The sequence below is a fragment of the Macrosteles quadrilineatus genome, unplaced genomic scaffold (assembly GCF_028750875.1).
Source record: "Macrosteles quadrilineatus isolate MER2022 unplaced genomic scaffold, UCM_ALF_1.0 Scaffold_1__1_contigs__length_201487025, whole genome shotgun sequence".
NCBI classification, from domain to species: Eukaryota; Metazoa; Arthropoda; class Insecta; order Hemiptera; family Cicadellidae; genus Macrosteles; species Macrosteles quadrilineatus.
This window is the reverse complement of record NW_026542594.1, coordinates 147,816,092-147,839,730: the sequence shown is the minus strand read 5'-3', so window position 1 is coordinate 147,839,730 and position 23,639 is coordinate 147,816,092. Positions and strand designations below refer to the sequence as shown.

Sequence of the window (23,639 nt, the reverse complement as noted above, 5' to 3'; positions counted from 1 at the left end):
GAACTCATTCAAGTTTATCCCGCCTTACACCTTTAAACCAAATTTCATCAAAATCGGACAAAAATTACTCAAGTTATCGTGTTCACGGACATATATATATATATATATATATATATATATATATATATGTATATATATATATATATACATATATAAAAATTTGAACGAATGGTGTTTTTGGCCTCTAGGGACATCAAAATGAAAAGTAAATCGGTCCCGGGCCTAGGTCTTACCGTACCACCTACGGTAATAGCTACTTCCCTATAGGGAAATTCGCTAAAATTACATATTTTGCTTACATATAATAAAATCACTAAATGATATTGAAATACAATAAAGGGTTTCTCTATTACAACTTATTGCTGTATAATATCCCGTAAACGATTTTTACCGCTTGGTAACATTTCAAAGCTTATGATCTGCATATTCCTCGCATATACATAATATAAGGGGAAGAGAATGTAATGTTTTCGTCAACATTTACGAGCTTGAGTTTTGAGAGGAAATATCTGTTTTGGGCCCCCCTAAAATCAAAAAGTGGTTTCGAAGTAATGTCTATGTTTGTGAAGATGTGTAAAAGAGCTACAAACTACACATGTGGTGTAATTTTAATGAAATTTAGTATATGGGTGGTAATCAATGGTATATCCAGACGTTTAAAATGTGTGTTTAAATTTCGACTTGGTAATCTACCCTTATAATAATTCAGTTTATCTTTGTACAGTACAACTAAATCTTCAGTTATACAGGATCGATTTAATGTGTCGCTGGAAAACTTAATTCGTGTAGATTTGCAAATAATTATTATGGATTTTTTATTTGATCAAAGATTTGTGGTGAAAAAGTAAAAGCCCAACAATACGTAATTTAATACCCCCGCCGCAGCAAACCTGCAGACTAAGCGAATTTCCATTTGCCTGATTTGATTTTCAATTAAATCTATTCAAATAACATTAGGTTTAACGAGTACCTAGGTTTGCTGCCTACAGGGTAATAAAGTGTGTTTTTCAGTAAAATATTAACAGCTTAGTATAAAATAAATCGATTGGCCAAGTTTGATCCAAATATATGCATATACAAGCAAACTACAATAGTTTACTTATTCTCCATAAGAATAACATGGGAATTTTTAATTTATAATCTTCTCCGTAACCAATAACCATACAAAAACACTTCAATATACTGAATTATTTGTTTTTTTAAGCTCTTCAAAATGGTCTAGAAGAAATTCGGGAAATGTTATGTTTTGAGGGTCAAAAATTAGAAAAACCAATTTTTACCCCATAAATCCCCCCATAAAACCCCGTTCCCATGGTCCGATCATGCTGGCTCGCGAACTCGTTCAAATAAACGTAGGTTTACACGTTTGTACCAAATTTCATCGAAATCGGATCATTTTTGCTCGAAATCGGATCATTTTTGCTCGAGTTATCGTGCTGACGGATATATATATATATATATATATATATATATATATATATATATATATGAATTTGAACGGATGGTGTTTTTGGCTTCTAGGAACATCAAAATGAAAAAGTAAATCGGTCCCGGGACTAAGTCTTACCATGAGACCTACGGTAATAGCTTATTCCCTATAGGGAAATTCGCTAAAGCAGGGGGGTTTCAAGTTTTTATTTGTAGTAAAATTTAGGATGCCTTTATTGAGTATTTTCAAGAAATGTATGATAGTAAATTGTAGGAAATGTTCTTCTCTTTCAGAAAATCACCTTCCACTTTGGTCAATTTCTTCACCATTTAAAGGTTATTTGCAAAAAAACTAAGCAACATCCGAATTTAGTGATGAGAAAATACAGAGTTAAAGATTACCAGCAGCGTACCCGTCCTTCGTACGGGGTTGGCGTATAAGTATAAAATGCTTATTGCAGTTATACTCGTTAATAGGAGAGAGGACACGGTTTAAGAAAATTTGGTGTATGATATTTAAACTTTGTACAACCATTGGCTATATTCACTACTACTGGTATGATCCATTATTAATTAACTGTCTTGGAAAGCTTAATCTGTGTAGATTTGCAAATATTTATGAAAGTTCTATAATAACGATGTATGATGAAAATTAAAACACGAGTTTCATATAAGAAATATTTAAAACCCGTTTTTTTCAAGTTTCTATTTGTAGCCAAGTTTAAGCTGCTTTTATTTGAGTATTATCGAGAAATGAATAATAGTAATTTGTAGGAAAATGTACTCTCTTTCAAAATATCATCTTCTACTTTGGTCGATTTCCTAACTATTTAAAATTTATTTGCAAAAATGCTATAAGCAATCTCCATAGTTATATAGTGGTGAGTAAATCGAATAAATATTTTCAAGTATTTTACAAGGAAATAAAGCATAATATATATTATGTAGGCTACTATTTTTCTAGAGACCGCTCTGTTGATAGTTTTTTTTTTTTTTTTTTTTTTTTTAAAACCCCATTAGGTAAATGAAATATAAGATTTTCAAGAATACGGCTCGAATGGTTTTGATATAAATTTAGTATGTTAAGGTCGTTTTTAAACTTAAAACACAATGGTAAAACACTGTTGTGACTTTGAATTAATAAGCACACATTTGAAGAAACTCTTTTATTGAAATTGTTATGATTGACTATAATAAAGTAAAATGTAAACATTGAAAAACAATTATCATCTGTCTTGACCTTATTTGAATTATTAACTAAATCATATGAAGTCAAGATAGAATAAAGGATATGACAGTCTTCCCCACTAATTAAGAACAATCTTTTTCAATCAAATCTGGTAGTCTCTAAATCTTGGGGGCATGTGACGCTTACGCTGTGGTCTGGCGTTGGTATTATCAGCTTGCTCACGATGTGGTATGACATTCTCAGCTTGAGCTCTTTCTGCTGGAGATTGTTCTTCTGGTTGCCTTGGTTCTGGAGCTGCAACTGGATCTGGATTCCTATGTATTTCTGGTCGTCTTGGAATTCTGGGAACATCAAACAACTGCGTTGGTCCGAATGTAACATTTTTTGTTTTTGGACTCTGTACCAGCGTTGGGCGTAGTTGATTGATGTGCCTCTTCAGGATTCTATCAGATGAGTCGAGAACTACGAGATAGTGTCTTTTCCCAAGCCTCTTCTTTACTTGACCAAACTGCCATATGTTTTTATTATTGATGAAAAGTTTGACCTGTACCCTCTCCCCCACATATAGTGAACGTGCAGGTGAAGACTGTGTAGTTGAAGGTTGAGGTTTGTACGGGAAAATGGCATTTAGTCTTATCCTTATTTTTCTGTGCAGGTAGAGTTCCGCCGGGGACTGACCACAAGCTAGCGGTGTTGCTCTGTACCTTTGTAAAATATTTTGAATTTTGGTTTGGATTGGAGTTTGGTCAGTTGAGACTGCTTTCAGGCGATTCTTTAGTGTTTGGATTGATCTCTCACCTAAACCGTTTGTTGCCGGATGCCCTGGAGCGATGAATTTCTGGAAAATACCGTTTGTTTTGCAGTAATTTTGAAAAATATCACTTTTGAAAATGGTAGCATTATCTGAAACGAGTACTTGAGGATATCCATGACATGAGAAAATTCCTTCTAAAAGATTAATTGTGTTCGCACTAGTAGGTGAGTCTTTGATGATTTTCACCTCCGCCCATTTAGATTTTGCATCAACACACATGAGGAAATATGTATTATCAAGCGGTCCTGCATAGTCGATATGAACCCTTTCCCAATTCTCTTGTGGTGTATCCCAGGGATGTACTGGAACTTTGGGAGGGCTGTGACGTGTGAGAGCACATTTTTCACATCCTTTGACAATACGTTCTATTTCTTTGTCGATACTGGGCCAGTAGACGTAGCGGCGGGCCAGCTGTTTCATTTTTGTTATACCTAGGTGGGTATAATGAAGTTCATTTAAGATTGATGGTCGTAAGCTTCTTGGAATAATTACACGATCTTGGCGAAATAAAATCCCGTCAACCAATGTATATTCTGTTTCATCAGACTTGTTTTTTAGATCTTTTACAATTCTTGATAAGTCTGGATCCTTTTCTGTTTCACTCCTTATTGTTGAAGCGGTTATGTGTTCATCTGACATCTCGAAAATCATTTGTTCGTATACTTGGTTGACTTCATTGGCAATGATTTCATCAACAGTCGAATTTACTTGCTGAAGTGGAGCTCTCGAGAGGCAGTCAACATTTTCATTTTCCTTGCCAGGTTTGAATTTTAATGTGTAGTTGAACCCGGATAAGTAAGATGCATATCGGAGTAAACGTCCTGATGTCATTTGAGGGAGTGCTTTGTTGTGCTGGAAAATCCGTGAAATGGGTGCATTGTCAGTTACTAGTGTGAAGTGAGTCCCAAAAAGGTAATAGTAGAAATGTGACACGCCAAAAATAATAGCGAGGCTTTCACGGTCTAATTGACTGTAATTTCTTTCAGAAACTGTAAGAGAACGAGAAGCATATGCAATGGGCTTTTCTTCTCCTTCTGTGACATGACTAAGCACGGCTGCAAGTCCTGTAGGGCTGGCGTCTGTAGTTAGTACTAGAGGGAGAGCCGGATCGAAAGGTACGAGAACTCGATCACTGCAGAGCTCTGATTTGATTTGTAAAAATGCTGCTTCACAGGATGAATTCCATTCCCATTTCATATTTTTCTGTAACAGACGTCGCAGAGGATATGTGATAGTTGAAGCATCAGGGATGAAACGTGAGTAGTACGACACAAGTCCGAGTAGACGTTTGACCTCTTCAGTATTGGACGGGCGAGGCATCTGTTGGACTGCTTGAATTTTCGTTGGAGATTTACTAATTTTGTTGAACTCTACGACTCGTCCTAAATACTCAATTTTTTCTTGAAAAAATGAGCATTTGTTTCTGTTGACATGTAAATTGTAATCAGAGAGTCTCTGTAGACAGGCTTGTAAATTTTCACTGCATTCTTCAATGGTCGAACCATGCACAATAATGTCATCAAAATATGCTTCTGTCTTACGTAACCCCTTTAAGATCTGAGAGAGTATGCGGTTGAATTCTGATGGTGCAGTTTTGATGCCAAAACTGAGTCTATGTACTCTATAAGTACCTCTGTGAGTCGTCATTGTCTGTATCATGCTAGATTCTTCATCCACCTGGAGATGTAAATAGGCTTTGTAGAGGTCAAGTTTGCAAAAGTATTTTGAATTGCGCAAACTGTCAATAACATCATCAATACGCCTTATAGGATGATTTGCTTGAATTAGACGCTCGTTGACACCGCATTTGTAATCGACGCAGAGGCGGACACCACCGTCTGGTTTAGGAATGACAACCAGTGGCGATCCCCAATCGCTGGCCTCCACGGGTGAAATGATCCCTTCATTTTCCAGTGTGTCCAATTCCTTGTTCACTCGGTCGGTTAAAGCATGTGGGACATTTCGTTCCTTAACAAAAATAGGTTTTGCACCATTTCGAAGCTGTAATGACACTTTGAAGTCTGGAACGCATCCAATTTTCTCTTCAAAAATGTTGGAAAAAGACTGAAAGATTTCTTCAGGAGACTGGATTCTTTTGATTTGGGAAATTTGAGTGCTTTGATTTGTGTCTTCATTCAATTTGTTCAGTTCGATTCCTAGGGCTCTTATCCATTGACGTCCCAAGAGTGCTTCGTGTCCTGTTGGAACAATGTGGAGTTCCTCTTTGACGCAACGTCCACAGTAAGTAACATTTATTTTCACTTTCCCTTCAGGTTTGATAATATTACCTGAGTAAGTTCTGAAAGCAATGTTAGTTGTTTCCAATGGAATGTCCAATTTGAGTTTGTCGAAATCATTTTTAGCTAGAAGTGAGAATTTTGCTCCTGTGTCTACTTCGAATTGTTGTGGTTTACCATTGAGATTAACTGTGATCATGTATTTGTCTGAATCGTTATTTACTTCAAACAGATCTAGTAACTTCGGGCTTGAATTGACATTAGTTACTTTATTTAGTCCGTAATCAGAAAATTTCGATGTAGACTCTGTAGGAGAACAGCACTGGATGTAGTTGGCTGCACTGGGAGAATTGATTTTCTTCTGTTCTGCGATAAGGGTCGAAATGCACACTTTAGATATGTGTCCTTGCTTGTTACATTTGTTGCACTTGAGCTTAGATTTGTCGGTGCGGCACTCGGATGCTTGGTGATTGTCTTTTCCACACCTGAAGCAAAGATTACCAATTCCAAGAGATTTCAGATCTGGACGTTTTCGAGAGCGTGAGGAGTGACCCTGATGCTGTCTGGAAGGTCGATTACCGGTTTGGAATTGAGATTTCCTTGCTTTATGTGAAACTTTATTCACATCGTCACATATATTGAAATTTGCATTACTTGAATGTGAACGTTTAGACAGTTCCCTGGATTCAATTTTTGATGCTTCGAGGGCGATTGCTCTGGTAAGGATTCCTTCAAAAGTAACTTCAGTTGACTGTAGAATTTGTTCTCGTAGCCAGTCATCTCGCAAACCTCGAATAAACTGGGCTCTCAGGAAAACTTCGGCAATTGAAACTGTCTGGTCACATGAACACTTGACAGAAAATTCACACTCAGCAATATCACGTTGTAGGGAAGCCACGAATTCTGTTATTGATTGGTGTTCTTTTTGAAATACATTTAGAAAATAGTGTTGAGATACTACAACGTTCTTCTTAGGAATCAATAACTGCTTGAATGCTGTGATAAGCTCATCATAGTTGAGACTTTTCAATTGTTTCTCGGGGCCTAGAAAAGAATTAAGATTGTTATAATGATCACTGCCGATAGAGATGCACAGTAGCTGTCCAATCTTAGTTGAGTCTGTTAGGCCTTTCATGGTGTAATAGTTTTCAAAACGTTCTAGGTAACATGTAAATTTTTCTTTCTTTGGATCATAGTTTTCAAAAGGAGCCACATTTGAGTAGTTGACCCGAGGTATCTCAGTCTGTTGATCATTCTGTTTTAAGACAGTTTCTAATACTTCTTTAATAAACTTGTTCTGGTTTTCTTGCTGTTGTCTTTGTTGTTCTTGAAAGATAGTAAGGAATTGATTGAACTGATCTGCATTCATTTTGAATACAAAATAATTTGAACCCAAATTCTGAAAAATTTAGTAATCTTACATGTAATAATTCTGTTTTTCCTTCGTCGCCAAATAATTGTTGTGACTTTGAATTAATAAGCACACATTTGAAGAAACTCTTTTATTGAAATTGTTATGATTGACTATAATAAAGTAAAATGTAAACATTGAAAAACAATTATCATCTGTCTTGACCTTATTTGAATTATTAACTAAATCATATGAAGTCAAGATAGAATAAAGGATATGACAAACACCCTATGATGTTTAATCAAATTTACTTTTCAACAGAGTATTGCAATTTTTGTTATTTTCCCCCTAAAATAGCAGATTTACTCACATGGCTTACATATTTAAAAAGTTATTGTTCCATGGGAGAAAGTTAGTATATATCAGTTTACTCGGACAGTTTGTTTTGTAAATTGATCTAATCATTTATCTTGAATGAATATAAGTTGGTGCATATGATTTTATGGGAGAAAGTATGTATCAATTTGCTGAAAAAGTTTATTTTGTAAATTGATCTAATCAGTGATCTTGAGTTATTGTGGGATATAAAGGTCCTATTGGCCTTTTTGGTTTCAAAATTAGATTTTACAATTATTTAGAAGAGTATTTTAGCTTTATAAGAAACCTTTACTTATTTATGAATTCGTCAAGGTTTTCTTTATTTAGTTGTAATGTAATCATACAGGTATCATTCTGTATAGAGACGAATTAATTATTGTATTGTTCTTTAGTTCTTGTCCCATATTTCTAGACCAGATAGCACAGCTAGACCCTCCAGGTAACAGAGGAATAAGAAGGGATCGAGAATTGATCCCCCAAGGGGCTCCATATCTTTGCTAAGCTTTATCAAAGAAAACTATTACTATACTAATATAATACTAATAAACGGTATCAGCATTCTGACACATACTATCTCCCATAAGTTTGTCAACAACCATTATCATGTGTAAGCGCAGTGGCGGTTCCAAGGGGGGGGGGATACAGGGGCTAAAGCCCCCCCCCTGGACCCTGGAAAAATAAATTTAAACGTACGTTTCGTCCTTAAAACACGCAATGTCACAAAACAGACATCAGTGTAGTTTTTATTACACTTAATAAGCAATGGCAGAAGTAGTATTAAGTTGCACATAGATAAACTTTGTGGACAATAGCACAAAGAATAAAACAATATTACGCTATGGAAGGTTGTACGCATCATCCAATATTTACAGCAGTCAGCTGTTGACATGCTAGGGCAAAGGCGAGCGCCGAGCGAGGACGGTGAAACAGCTGATTTCCTGATGTTCCATAGTTAGTTTTCAAATTGTCTGCTAGCCACTAACACTTTACACAGGCATCAATCAACAATCAGCGGTAGCACCAGTAGCCTATTACCATTGACTATATAAACACTAGTGTTAAGTTTATATAGTCAATACTGAAGTGAGTTTATTACTGAATACGATACTATACATATTGTGACAGATCTATGAAATGGAGAAAAACGTAAGGTTAAAAAAACGTGTCTACTTGTTTGCATGACATATAACAGGTGAAATTGAAGGTTTTATGACAATTGGGCACAGTTCTAGACGTTAGAAATGGCTTTGTAAAGTCACCAAACGGCTTTTAGGATATATGGCTTCGTATTCTACAGTAGGCCTATGTTTTGAAATGCATGAATGCAAGTTCAACATAGTTTGATTTTTTAAATGTCTACTTACTCATAACAAAGACAAATAACAGGTGAAATGGGAGGTTTTTGGACAGTTGGACACAGATATAGACATTAATAATGGCTTTAGAAAGTCAGTAAACAGCTTTTAGGAGGATATGGCCGTTGCCTACAATATGTTTTGAGATTTATGAATGCAATCGTCATAGTTAGTTTAAAAAATGTCTGATTATTCATGACAAATAAATGGGTAAATTTGAGGTTTTGCACACAGTTCTAGACGTTAAAACTGGCTGTAGAAAGTCACCCAACGGCTTTTAGGAGGATATGGCCGTAGTCTACAGTGTGTTTTGAAATTCATGAATGCAATCGTCATAGTTTAATTTTTTAAATGTCTATTTGCTCATGACAAACAACAGGTGAAATGGGAGTTTATGGACAATTGGGCACGGTTTCAGGTGTTAAAAATGGCTTTAGAAAGTCACCAAACAGCATAGAAAATTCCAAATTTTCCCGGGGGAGGACCCCCGGACCCCCCGGCTTTATTTGTGGGTGCTCCACATCCCCCAAGCCCCCCGGTAGCCCCCCCCCTTGACAAGGTCCTACAACCGCCACTGTGTAAGCGGTGAGAGTAAATATACGGAAATGGGATTTGTAAAATTTTTTTCAGAATTTAAAGGACTATAACATACAAAATATTTTTTCAAAATCGTTCGGTCCATTTTTGGGAAAATCCTATTTTTCCGTTATTTTATGGGGTTTTGTGGGAAAATCCCCATTAAAAATAAAAATTTCTAAAAAATAAAAAAAACTATCAAAATTGTAAGGATCATAACATAATATGTTAAATCAAAACCAGATTTTTTTCTAAAATCCTATTTTTCGTTATTTTATGGGGTTTTTATGGGAAAATAACATTTTAAACCATAATTTTTGAACCGTAATTTTTACAGAAATGGGATTTGTACCTTTTTATTTAGAATTTGAAGGGCTACAACATACTAAATTTTTATCAAAATCGTTCGGGCCATTTTTGAGAAAATCCGATTTTTTCGTTATTTTATGGGTTTTTATGGGAAAATCCCCATTAAAAATAAAAATTTCAAAAAAATGAAAAAAAACTCCTGGAGATACCATGGATTAGAACCTACATACCACATTTCATCGAAATCGGACCACAGGTGTAGTCTCTAGCTCTGTACATATCCACCAGACACACAGACACACACATCACTTCGAAAACCACTTTTTTGGGTCCAGGGGGGCCCAAAACGAATATATCCACTTAAAACTCAAACTCGAAAATTTTGACGAAAACAATACTTTCTCCATATACTATGGTATAGGGGGAGAAAGTAAAAATTAATATACTAGCACAGTAAGATAAAATAACAAAAATTTAAAACTATAGCCTAAAGATCGTTTTACAGAGTACATAATACGTTGGCATGGAATAAATATTAAACCATAAACACTCATTAAAATGGGCTTTGGATTTTGCAATAAGGTGATTTTGATTATTGTGACTAATAATCAATGCTTACAGGCTAACTATTGAAATAAACTTACTTACTTGTCATTATTTTATTCTAGTGGCCTTATACTCTATGCAAACCTTTTTCTCGACATTCAACACTCAAACTCAACAGAACAGATGTTTTCAAAATATAACCTCAAAACTAGATTGCATCAAAGCAGTCAATAATTAATTAAGTCAGTTAATTTTTTATTTAGAAACAACTAACGTATATTACTAGCATATATAAATTAATTTAATACTCATCGTAAAATGTTCAACATTTCTAATGTTTCTGTTTCTAAAACGGTTGAATCAAAATATGTAAAACCATTATCAATTGATTACACGCAGGTAAGTTAGGCCTATGATGAGATTACAGTACAGTATTTCTATCCATTAGCTTCTATAAAATAATTCTATAATTCTCCCATTATTGCATACGATAGCTATAAATATAAGCGTTCATAGTTCTAAAAGAACTAATCGACAAACGCCTTTCCTACTGCCAGGCATACTTTGTAAACTTTTTTTATTTAGAGCTTTTCAGACATTATGCTATTTTGTTTAAATTTAAATCGTCTCCAGTTTGGGGACAGCCTAAACAAAGAAAATTTTTGCATGATCAGTTTCAATTTCATTCATAATTTACTTTATCCAAACAATAAAAGTTATAGCCCAGGTTCCTTTAGATTTTAACGTAGTGTTGTGATGAGTCGAATATTTGGCTTACTCGAGACTGTTGTGCTCGATACTGGGACAACTCGACTCAGTATTCAATCCCGAGTAATACGACTCGCTTCAAAAGTGCTGCCGACTTGTAGTGACGGTTTTAATAGCCTAACTTACAGTTTAAAGCAGTGTTTACACCAAAGTCTTCCATGTTCCACTATTTGCGGCAATTAGTTGCTTTTTCAACAAAATACCGCAACTGTTTCTGTCTCCCACTAGTGGAGAGACAAGTCTTCTACTTGATTTGGGTTTCCCGTGGAGTTTCAGTAAAGATCAAAGGAAGTTGACAACTAAAGGTGGAAGATAAGTTGCTACATACCTTGCGCAAGCAACTTGTAGAAGAAAACTTGTGGAGAACTATTCCCCCTCCAGGCACCCAACGGTGACGTCAGGCAGTAGAATCCCCCGGCCCGCCGCGCCCTAAAAAAAATTTTCCACTAACTTAGTTGCTCAAATTTGAGAGTAACATTTAGTTTGTAAACTTTAGTTATCAACTTTTGGTCGTCAACTCTTTGTCATCTTTGGTGTGGACACGCCTTAGTTCAGTATCCGAATCCAACTCGCTACCACAGCACTGTCGGCTCGTTTTGGTGTTTAAAAGCAGCATTTTAATTTAATATCCGAGTGACTAAGTCGCTGCTGCGTCCTCGCCTTTTAATTCAATTTTCAATAATGAAAATGAATTAGTGAAATTTATCCCCCTGGAATCTACCCCAAGGCGAAGTTAACGTCACAGCAGAGGTGAGTTGTTTTCAGACCGCAAACACGTGAGTTGCACAGTATGAGTAGAATAAATGAACAATGTTCAATCAAACATATCTTTGATTTTTTTCAAATAGTCTTTAAAAATCCCTGACATGGTTACCTTCAAGATGGTCCCAGGGGGGCTAAGCCCTGAAAGTTATCATAAAATGAATTATGTACAAACCTATTCCATGAAATTCCACATATATGTACCGGTACCAAGTTCCATGGCCATCGGTCCAGCGGTGTCTGAGTTTATCATTGCCAAATATATATATACAAACATCCTCTTTTATATTTATACAGATTAATATTATCATTGTTATTAATTAGTGTTTAAAGAACATGTTTGGCCTTAGTTACTAAAAAGACTACAAGATCACGCCACTCATCCTTCACTCATATTTGGGTTTAAATACGCACATAGTGGTATCCCATCTTAAATAATTTATATAATTTATGATAATATTTGATAATTGCTCTCTGTCTATTTTATCACACTCCCATATCAAAAGGAGGTAAAATTCTATTACTATGATTAAACTTGAGATCACTCAGTTTACTACGTAATAGTAAGTAGGCTAACATCAGTTTTACCCATGGGAAGTAAAACTCCAGGGGGTTAAAACTCCCAGTGACCCATGAAAATACTAACAGATTTTGGTTTGTTACTTTTGTAAGTTAAATACAATGGAGTTGTACAAAAAAGATTGCCATAATTTATTTTTAGAAATATTTTTGGAACCTGTGTGGCAACTCAGGATCTTAAAAAACGTCCTTATCTTATGGAAATTCAGTAAAGAATTAATAGATTGTATTTTTAATTTAAAAAATGATTTTTTAGGTCTGTGATCTTTTTATTTGTCATAACAATTTGATTTAGAACTTACTTGCTTTATTCCAAATGTATGTTTTAGAATGGCGTGAAAAAGAGATGGGATCTTATTCAAACTCATAGCAGGTAATTAAACCTATCTAAAATCTATGTATCTAAATTAAAATGTATGTTTTAGAATGGCGTGAAAAAGAGATGGGATCTTATTCAAACTCATAGCAGGTAATTAAACCTATCTAAAATCCATGTGGTTTATTAGTACTGTATTGAAAACTTGTAAAATTGAAAAATTGTAAATCAAAGTTTAACACTTTTAGGCTACTGTATGAACTAGGTACTGTTTTTTTTTTTGTTTTTTTAGTATGTGAATGTAACTTCTAATATTTATATGGGAACATACCAGACCTTTGCCTTTTTACCTACGGTATCTAGCTATATAAATGTTTTATTGATACCTAGAATTTTTATAGCAACGTTTTATTATTACTTAAGTAAAAATCAATTAGCTATAGCTATCCTTAAACCTTAATAATATTTGGTTTTACTTGTACCTTTAAAAAATACTTTTTATATCATTGTAAATTGCTGACAAATTGAGAGGAAGCAGTTGGCTGCAAGACTAGGGATAGTTTGTGGCCCTTTTTTAGTAGAATTGTTACATTCATAGTAACACTCCTCCAAAAGAATAGAATAAGTAATGTAACTCATCATAGAATACAACTTTAAACTACATTCAGCCCTCTGTAATCAGACTCTTATTGGATTAGGACGGTGAGACGTAACAGAAAATGTTCAAAAACTTAAACACTTACTTTAAAGGTAAACGGCTAAGGGGAACATGCCAAGTGTGGAGGAGAGAATCGACTTTTGTTCAATAGTTAAAATTGTATTCCAATGAGTACCGCAAGGTAGACGACCAAAGAATGGAAGACCAAAGATGAGGTAAAAGACATCTTTAGACTGTGGTCTATATTAAAGAGACAAGTGATACAATTGCATGTGTAAAAGAGTTTTTTTATCTGCAGCTCTTGAAAAATTTGAACTTTATGTGTAAATCAGTGTTCCTAAATTAAATACTGTTTGACACTTTTAACCGACTATTTTATCTCTGTGTGTAGGATGGGACTACACGACTAGTAAATAAGTGAATAAAGGCAAAGACAAATTGCCAAATGCGTATTTCACAATTAGACAGCTGATCCAAAGAAATTAAATATATGTTACACAACTAACTTATGTGGTAGGATGATTCAATCTAAAACTTTATCATAGATTATTTATTCTAAATCTACTTCAATGATTATGAAACTGATTTTTCTTCGCGTTGCGAAGCACGGGTAGAGCAGCTAAGTACATTATAAAACAAGCGCAGTGTGTAACACATGCTATGTATCAAAGTTTTCTCAACATAAATGGAAATAGCTAAGAAAATGGTTGTTACTGACTATTGAATAAAACAATTATTTACGTTAAAATTTTTAATGGTTTTTCCTCATCTATTAATCTAATCCTTTTTCAGTGTCTCGATCATAATTTTCAATACATCGAGGAAAGTTTTGGTTTTTGTGAAACAATTTAGACCTGGTAAGAATTAGTCTAGTAACTTATATGTGTATACTAGCTTATTCATATTGTGATAGTGACAAATATTGTGTAAGTAGCTTTAGTGCCAAATTTTAATCATCACTACGCACTTATTTATTTTAGTTTGAAATTTATTTGTAGCATAAAAGTTATTTATTGTTTCCCCTACCAAATAGCCTACCTGTTCAGTTTGATAGTCAAGATATGTATTGTTGCACTTACAGCTTGTTATGTTTTTTTTATATATAAATGTAGGGTTCGTTTTTGTATGCTTTCCTTTAATAAAATAAAATGGCTCTTTAAGGTTGTAATACATTTGTTGGTTAAAAAACTTAAGCTTGAAATTCACAATTTTTAATAAAGCCCAACACACACCAGGCTTGCGTCCAACCCCAAACGGAAATATCGCTACCCTGCTTATTAAATGGGTCAACACACACTGCCTCTATCAACTCGCAGATGCGACAAAAATCCGTCGATGAGCGATTCACCGCAGACGTCTCTGACTCTCTCTCCTATCTTTAGTGCACCCCCCCTAACTCTCACACCATCGAAACAAAAACCATGCTTACTGGATGGATATTTTGGTGTGTGTTGAGAGTGTCTTTAGTCCGCGTGCAGACGTCCATCTGTGGATGGATGGACGCCCGGTGTGTGTTGGCCTTAATTCAATAATGATTTTTATATGTACCTTATTTAAATTAATTTTGGTTATAATTATTTGTACAAGACAAAGACGATTTATGTGCTTATGTGAATTTTTGGGCTGCCGTTGAAAGGTTCGTCATTGCAGCCAAAAACTATTTTGTTGAATATGTAGATGTTGCCCCGTTTCTATATCTAATATTAAATTAAAACTATAAATTTTCTGTGGATGCTATCAATTAACATTGATTTGGAACCTATCAACAGAATGGCTCCTTCTAAACTTTTTTACTTGAGGTTCCTAGTTGCCTAAATTAAGTTTGATTTCGCTATAACCAATAAAACCAAAAGAATACAACTATTATTAATAACTTCTTGATTAGCTTTGTACATGATATGAAATTACCTGAAAAAACAAAAATATTTACGTATGAGAGCACTTGATATATTAAATATTTACACCTATACTGTTGACTCACAAGACGGCAAATACATATAAAGGATGGTAAGTGGTAATTGATTTAGATTGGACTCTCCATTCATCATCAGACCCAATGGGCAAATGTAATAGTGCCTATTGTGTCTGATTCTGAATTGAGTGTCCAATCTAAATTGATCACCACTTACCATCCTTTTTGTATTATTAGACATATATTAATTTTTTATTTTTCAATTATTAGCAAAATCTAAGAATTAAGCTGGTTCTTGTTTATATTTGACAAGCCATAAGTGGGCCTATTCATTATTAGTAAATTAAATAGGTACCAGTAGCTGACTTTGTGTAAATCTGCTGAAGCTATCTAGGCTAATTGTAGGAAATTTACTGCATTACAAAATGATTTCCCATTAATCTAAGTGTATTTATATTATTAGTGACATTAATTTGGTAACAAAATCAAAATAAGTAGTTGTTAAGCAGCATAATTATCCCTTTCAAGCACAATTTTTCAATATGCCAACTGTACTAATTTATCAATATTTTTAATATATATATATCACAGGTCAAATTTAAACAATCCAAAATAGATTCTGTTTTTATAAAGAAACCAGGTTTTTAAATGTGCAAGTGTTAAAAAGATTTTATTTTTTTATGAAGTAAGTGCCCTTTTGAATCTTTTCGGGTTGGTAATTAAAATATTAAACAAAATCAAACAATACCTCCCCTAGGTACCCCCCCCCCCCCAAACAGGTACAATACAATCAATTGTAATTCCTTCTTAAAATTCTATAGATAGCATATTTTTATGTGTTACTTATCACAACTGTAATTTATGTTGTTTCAGCTGTGTGGTACAACTCCATTCCTTTTCAAGACAGAAGTAACCCCATAGATACAGAAAAGTATCCTGCAAGTTTAGGAATCACATTAGAACTGTGTGCTGGTATAATTGATAAAGATAAATCAATTGAAGAAATAGCTCGTGAAGAGGTTTTGGAAGAGTGTGGTTATGATGTTCCACTCAAAAACCTGAAACAGATAAAGAAATACAGGTATATTTGAGAATGCATTTAAGGGTGCGCTTTACCCCTGACACGCAACCGAATGCAAGGGTTTGCAAGATTTCTGTTTTCACCTGCTACATTGAAGGTAGAATCAAAGTTAAGGTCTCATATTAAAGAGGATGAAATTTTCTATAGTTCTTTGTTTCTATATTTCAATTATTTTAAATACACACCTTATAAACTTGAGTTGTAGTACAAGAAAAAAGGGTCTTTTCAACTAGCCTTAACTTATACAAAAAAACGTTTTTCGAACTTTTGAAAAACACAGAACTATAGATTGGTCTTTGTACTACTATAAGCCGTTTAGAGTGCGTAGCTATCATTATTTGTTAATTCTAAAACAGTAATCTTGGAAACGTCTGTGAGCGCTTCTCGCAGCGCTGTCCAATGGTAAAACATAGCTAGGTACTGAATCCCAAGCTGAGATTTCCGAGCTGAGGTAAAGCGCACCCTTAAACCGTGTTATCACTTTTAACCCATTTGATAATAAAAATAAGGGTAAATAATGAACATGCTCTTAAAACTTTGCTTAAAAAATTAAGTAGGTTGCTTACCAAGTTGAGATTTAAATGATTTCTTTGCCCTGCCAAGTCACTGGTATAAGTCTACATGTTCTCCTAGAAACAAATTTGTTTCAGGGGAGCTGTAGGATTCGCAGGAGAACAGCAAACTTTATTCTATGCAGAAGTAACTGATGACATGAAAGTTGGTGGAGGTAAGCAGTTTAAAATGAATACATATTTCTAACCATTGGAGGAATAATAAATAACACTCACGTAGAGCATCATGAGAGCTAATACATTAGGGTAACACTTATTTTGTTCTACAGTAAAAGCTTGCTAATCCGGCATCTGATGGTCGGTACTTTCAATACTTTGGCATCAGTTTAAACAAAATTTTTGTACAGTCTTAAGTTGTTTTAGCGCTATCGACAGACGTCTTTACTGTTTGTTCAGACTTTGGAAGCAATCATTCGAAGATCAAGATCGATCTTCAGATGTCGGTTGGATTTTTGATTTAGCAGTATTTCCGCTACTGTCTCAATCTACAGGGTGTCACAAAAAAGTGTGATGGGCTATACAGGACCTAATTCTACATGCAAAAATAAGTCAAAAATGTAGAATAAAATTTTTTGGATTTCGGCTTAGCTTAGCCGTAATCCGCCATTTTGTTTTTTGGGGAAAATATTTATTATTTCAAAATCCCTTTGAGATATTTTTACGAAACTTGGCAAAGTTGTTTACACTATAGTAAGTAACATTTATACAAAAAATTATTATTTTAACTTTCCAAATTTCAAAATGGCGGCCGTTTGAATTTTTTAATGCCTAATTTCATGAAAATCAAGTAGTATTAGTATTTATTATGACAAATCCAACAAAACAAAAATGAATAAAATCGGTTCATAAATAAAGAAGCTGTGTTTATTTTAGTGATTTAGACTGAAATTACTTAATACGTTACATAAATTATTACATTACATTTAATACATTTTAGTATTAATAATTTCAGTATAAATTACTAAAATAAACACAGCTTCTTTATTTATGAACCGATTTTATTTATTTTTGTTTTGTTGGATTTGTCATAATAAATACCAAAACTTTTGTGTCTTACAAAATTTTGATTTAGGTACCGGTTTTCATGAAATTTGGCATTAAAAAATTCAAACGGCCGCCATTTTGAAATTTGGAAAGTTAAAATAATAATTTTCTTATAAATGTTACTTACTATAGTGTAAACAATTTTGCCAAGTTTCGTAAAAATATCTCAAAGGGATTTTGAAATAATAAATATTTTCCCAAAAAAACAAAATGGCGGATTACGGCTAAGCTAAGCCGAAATCCAAAAAATTTTATTCTTCATTTTTGACTTATTTTTGCATGTAGAATTAGGTCCTGTATAGCCCATCACACTTTTTTGTGACACCCTGTATATGGCCCCTGGTGGTTCACTCCAGAGAGGCCCCTCTCATCTGATTCATTGGTAGTTAGAGGTTTAAAAATAAACATGGTAATGATTCAAACTTAATGATCACAACCTTTTTCTATAATCTTACCGGCGAATAGACCTAGGAGACTAGCTGATAAATAATTTTATATCATATTTAAAAGTAATATTAGGGGTCTGAAGGTCAGACTTTTACATCAGGTCAAAAAAGTTGACCTCCGGGTCTCGGACCAAAATCTTGTCTAGTCAAAGTCGGATTACTTTGGAAAATATTATTTAAAAAATGAATATTGTACTACAATCAGATTAAACTACAATCAGATTAAACTACTTCTATGACGGACATGTGAACATCTTCCACGATCGCCGAAACATCATCATCATGTCCTGTGATGATGGCAAAATACTGAACACCATCATTGTAGCCCGAGCTCGACACAAAATTCATTTTCAGTAGAAAAAGAAATCCTGTGAAGCCACTCCAGGCTATGGCCTTGTGGGTCTCTGTGTCCTCCCAGAATAGATACAGTAGACTCCATCTCCTTTGGGCACCTCAAGATCTGAAAAAAGAATTAAAAAATCCACCTCAAGATCCGAAAAAAAAGAACTAAAAAAATCCAAACTATCAAAATTAGGCACTATAGTCACACCTTAACTTGAGGTAGCCCAAACTGACCTGCAGGGTCATTATCGGCTGGTCCCGCACGACCCCTTACAATCTTATTAGTGACGCTTCCTTGAACGCCATAGTTCAATATTAATAATAATAATTTTATTATTATAATAATTTTATTAATGTTAATATTGAGCTAGGGCGTCCACGGAAGCGCCGTGAATTGGGTTGTAAAAGCGTTGTGCGGGACCAGCTGGTAATGGTCCATGAAGGGTTTGATTGTCATGTTGAGACTTGTTGATTTTGTTATCTATCAAACCATTGTTCTTCCTTTACAAAGCATACTACACACAAGGTGGAGCGAGTACCTGAGTCGGTCATAGGAACCCTAAGAAGAGAGAGTCCACTGTATAGGCATGTATAAAGGAAACATATTTCATTTTGTTTGGGGTGAGAAGTATGACAGTATTTAAATTTATCATCATTGGTTGTGAATATGGGGATAAGAATTTGGTGTGTGTGTTTTATGAAATGTGGTCATGAAATACAGTAATGTGCATGTGGTGAGCTTCTTTGTATGTAGTCACTCTGACTGATTTGGGACGTCTTTTTATTTTAACCATCTTGCCAAACTGATATTCAATACCTATTGGAAAATGTATATATTAAGTAGGCCTATATAGGCAGGTAAAAATCAAATTTAATAAATATTTTGTTGGATCCTAATCAGATTTTTAACGAGTTATAAGAGTCTACCTCCAACTTTCACAGCTAATGTTAGTAATGTTAGCGAACTCCTATTTGGAGCATAAAATCTAGCGAGTGATCTTTTTCTAAATTTTCCAATTCCCTGATCATGTGTGGCCAATCTCTAAAAGATAACTAACTGTCTTTTTCCATTCAAAATTAATCCTTATGTAGAAGGGACTCTAACAAGTTTTGGCCTGATAATTGAAATGAAGGACACAAAAAATTGAAAGTTATGTTTGTTTTGGGAACTGTGATATGATGTAGCCTAATATTTTTTTTTTTTTTTTTTGTCTCTGCCTGAGATATTGATGTTTTGCAGGTGGTGGTTTAGCGGAGGAAGGAGAGTTTATAGAGGTTGTTGAGATGGGTCTGTTAGAAACAAAACAGTTACTAGATAGCGGAGATTTAGAAAACTCTCCGCCAGAGTTTCTGTTTGCATTGATGTGGCTATTCTGCCACATAATTCCTAATGTCTAGCCCATATAGCATGGCTTTAGTAAGTCCATTATTAGTTCACTCACTGTCAGTAGTGGTAGAAATAACCCATTAACAATTTAATCATAAGACTCATTGGTTGTGTAGTTGACAGTTGTGGTTGTTCACATTTATATTTTATAATGTAAACGAGTAAATTAATATATCAGATTATAATTTTATTAATGTTAATATTGAGCATGTTATTCTTAGAGTAGATTTATAATTCCAGGCGTACTAAAAAGTTCACCCATAATGATACTTAAAATTTTGTTATAACAATCTGTTGTTTTCAGTTTTTTTTATCTTTAAACCTGCGGTTCCCAAACTATGGGTCACGATTACGCGGGAGCAATTTTGGTGGGTCGCGATGAGTCCTTTTTTTTGTACCCCGGACTACTGGAACGGTCTGCTGTGTACCAGAACAGTACCGAGCAGATAATAAGGACAGGGCTGTACGTAGAGTGTACTGTACGGTACATGAACATTTTTCAGAATATTATTCACTGTTTAATGTGATTGACTTGTTTTAGCTTTACATTAGGAATTTAAAATGCCAATTTGTTCAGGAAACTTTTGTTCCCAATTTCTATGTGTGGATTTCAATCAGTGGAGTAACTAGAACATGGCTTTGGGGGGGATGGATGAGCTCAAAGTCTGCACTCATGTGGGGGGGGGGGAGGTACACCCCCCAGCAAAGAGGGGGTTCCAGAAAATTTTGAAAAAATAGAACTCCAAACTCATGTTTTTGTTTTCAGGCATTTCAGAGGTGTAATCACGTTCAAAAGAACTCAAAAAATCAACTCAGTTGAGGCTATCTCTGAGTCTGGCCGGTCAGATTCAGGAAATACTAGAACTAGAACTACCCACAGTTACAGTCACAATGTGTTTCTTAAACAAATCTGTTCATAAACTCGTTAAACCATTCATAATGCACATAGATAGTTGAAAGTAAACAGTATAGTAGTCTTTACCTACTACAGATTTCATTTCACGCAACTGTATTTTAAAGAAGCAGGATTGCTGTGATACAAATATTTATTTTCATTTTGGGATTATGATGAGGGGGGGTTCTATCCCCCTCATCCCCCCCCCCCTTAAGTTTTGGGTGTTTTGAGCGTGAATAACGCTCTAATATTGCGATAAAAGAAAATGTCTTCAATGATTTTGCAACCAAAGTTTTACAGTATTGCTGCAAAATGCAAAGGGCCGATTTAGCACATATGTTTTTTGTTGATTCTTTACGACGTGTAGATTATCATGGCGTTACTACAAATGCGGACGATGATTATGACGTCACAGTAATTGTTGGAGAGTATTACCTTAGTGCCCCGATTACAGAAAATAAGTAATATGGATTTGTGATAGATACATAACATTATGTATACAAACTTACACAAAATTTACTGAACAAACATATGAAACGTACCTTCATGCCCCTATTTTTTCTAAACTTGAGTTTATGTTGTTGAATCGACAGGAAGGCTTAGTTAAATTGTAAACAATTAACCTCATGTACAAACATTTCTGATAATGTTTAATTTATAATTTATAATGGTTTTTTATCTTTACAATTTAAAGATTGTTGAAGAAGTGAAGATGAAGAAAGTGTTAGTACGACAGTTTCTTCAGTTATCTTTATCTTTTGAAATACTAGATATCGGATATTGTTTATTTTGAGCCTGACCCGAAGTAGGCCACTGCTGTGTATTAGTAGGCCAACTGGACCCAAAAACTTCCAAAAACACTTGTTTTACTGAAATCTAAAGAAAATATAACATATTTGTTCATCTTTTAGCTGAAGAGTTATAAAACAATTATTTTATGAACTATAGTTAGTTAATGTTTTAAAACACGTAGACCAATAAAAAGAAATCGTATCAATTCAGTATCGAAAATAGCTAATTGAGTCGTTAAAAACATATTTGTGTGAGAGGGCATCCTCTTTAAAAATTAAATTTAGTAATAGGATATGTGTGGAAAATGCCCAAGTAGTTGTCAACATTCAATCGAGATAAAGTCTCTTGTAGGCCTAAATATTAAGCCTAAACTTATGTTCTAAAATTTTGTTATGTTCTAAATAAAAAAAAAAATAGTGTTTTGGACTAGAAATTTTGTTTTGAATAACGCTGTCCTCACAATTTCCATTTAGTTGTGTGTTTCTCAATGTGCATGATTAAATTAATAAATATATATTAATATATAATCATAGCCTAATAATATTATTTTATAAGTGGGTCGTCAGGAAAAATTCCAAGTCAGTGGTGGGTCACCGGACCAAAAGATTTGGGAACCGCTGCTTTAAATAATGTTTTACTCTCACATAAACTGTGTTTTTTCTTTGTCATAGAGTAATGTTATTTGTAAAATATGTTTTTTTTTATCAAAAGTTTAAAACTTACAGAAAAAAGTAACCCCATTAAGTATTTGAGTTGATACAGTACAACGTAGCATATTCTTCTGTTAAATATCCAAACAGCAATGTTAATGTGTTTGCCTACGACCGTTTTTTAAAGTAGCCGTTTCAGTTAAGTTCTTGGAATTGAAAAGTTTCTCATAACAGCATGGTTACTTTCATAGCAGCATAGTTTTACTCATAACAACACGGGTACCGGACCAATGAGGTTGAAGGATTGAGAGAAAAGAAGTAAAATTGTAATGATTTGAACTTCAACTAATCAGCTGTTCAGACCAATTTAATTGTTGAGTGGTGCAGTTAGTGTTTCAATGTTTTGATGCATCACTGTCAGTGGCAATGAGAGGATATAAACAAAAACATAACCTCCCTTAAAAGTTATGAGTAGTGATTTTTAGTGATTAAAACACTGTCTTAGGTAAAGGAGTGTACGTAACTCGCGTAAATAGTGTTAACGACACTCGTAGAAGTTTTAAGGCTCGTACCTTAAATTTTCTACTCCTGTCGTTAAAACTATCTTTACGCAATGGTTATTTTGGGAGCTTATTTTACATAAAAACAATTTTTGTTTTGTAGTTCATTTGTAGTAATGGTGCAAAATGACAAAAAATATAGTTCATCGCACAGCAAACAGTGTCTTTTCAACACTCGCTCATTTTCCGACCTCGGCTTCGTCTCAGACATTTTAGCCCTAGCGATGAAATATAATATTCAAGACCCAATGTTTTCATTGCAGGAGGAGGTCTACAAGGAGAAGGGGAGTTCATAGAAGTTGTGGAGATGTCTTTGACAGAAGCCAAAGTGTTCTTCTTTGAGGAAGATACAGTCAACGTCCCACCAGGATGCCTTTGTGCTGTGTTTTGGTTTTTTGTTAATGTTGCACCTAACCTCACAGCTCAATAATACTTAAACATTCCATTCATTGGCAAAGGCGCCTCATTTGGCAAGTAGTTCGGTGACATGATTTATGTTTCTTTGTTGAAAATATTGTTCAATGTGTATCTGTTCAGTGGAAATATTTAACATTTGATCTCGTTATATAAGAGTGTACAATGCATACCTACATTGTGCAAACCATTTGTTGAGTTACCTATTTACATTATGCTTAAATACTAGGTACTCAATGTTTGTTTATGTGTCAGTAAATACAGTTTAATTTGTATAC

The 23,639-nt window shown here is 34.3% G+C and overlaps 2 protein-coding genes across 5 annotated transcripts; one reads left to right on the top strand and one right to left on the bottom strand.

Annotated features, from left to right (window-relative positions):
- Positions 1-2,759: 2,759 nt before the first annotated feature.
- LOC129001390 (uncharacterized protein K02A2.6-like) lies at positions 2,760-7,037 on the bottom strand. Its single transcript, XM_054428643.1, has one exon. It carries the CDS (start codon positions 7,035-7,037, stop codon positions 2,760-2,762), a length of 4,278 nt encoding a protein of 1,425 aa, XP_054284618.1.
- Positions 7,038-10,382: 3,345 nt separating this feature from the next.
- Positions 10,383-23,636, top strand: LOC128982973 (uridine diphosphate glucose pyrophosphatase NUDT14-like). 4 transcript variants are annotated; one of them, XM_054402090.1, is made up of 7 exons: positions 10,383-10,582; positions 12,718-12,761; positions 14,059-14,123; positions 16,052-16,259; positions 16,910-16,986; positions 19,904-20,080; positions 23,211-23,344. In XM_054402090.1, exons 1-6 carry the CDS (start codon positions 10,502-10,504, stop codon positions 20,059-20,061), a joined length of 633 nt encoding a protein of 210 aa, XP_054258065.1. In that variant the 5' UTR covers positions 10,383-10,501; the 3' UTR covers positions 20,062-20,080; positions 23,211-23,344. The 4 variants fall into 4 exon arrangements, with proteins under 4 accessions (XP_054258065.1, XP_054258066.1, XP_054258064.1 ...); XM_054402091.1 differs by lacking the exon at positions 12,718-12,761 and adding an exon at positions 12,622-12,665; XM_054402089.1 differs by lacking the exon at positions 19,904-20,080 and having other exon boundaries at positions 23,211-23,636.
- The last annotated feature ends 3 nt before the right edge of the window (positions 23,637-23,639 follow it).

Bases quoted from the DNA above. Each gene is read 5' to 3' on its own strand.
- LOC129001390 (XM_054428643.1), bottom strand. From the start codon at position 7,037: ATGAATGCAGATCAGTTCAATCAATTCCTTACTATCTTTCAAGAACAA.
- LOC128982973 (XM_054402089.1), top strand. From the start codon at position 10,502: ATGTTCAACATTTCTAATGTTTCTGTTTCTAAAACGGTTGAATCAAAA. The intron at 12,762-14,058 runs GTAATTAAACCT...ATCCTTTTTCAG, and splicing joins CTTATTCAAACTCATAGCAG to TGTCTCGATCATAATTTTCA. The intron at 16,260-16,909 runs GTATATTTGAGA...AATTTGTTTCAG, and splicing joins AAACAGATAAAGAAATACAG to GGGAGCTGTAGGATTCGCAG.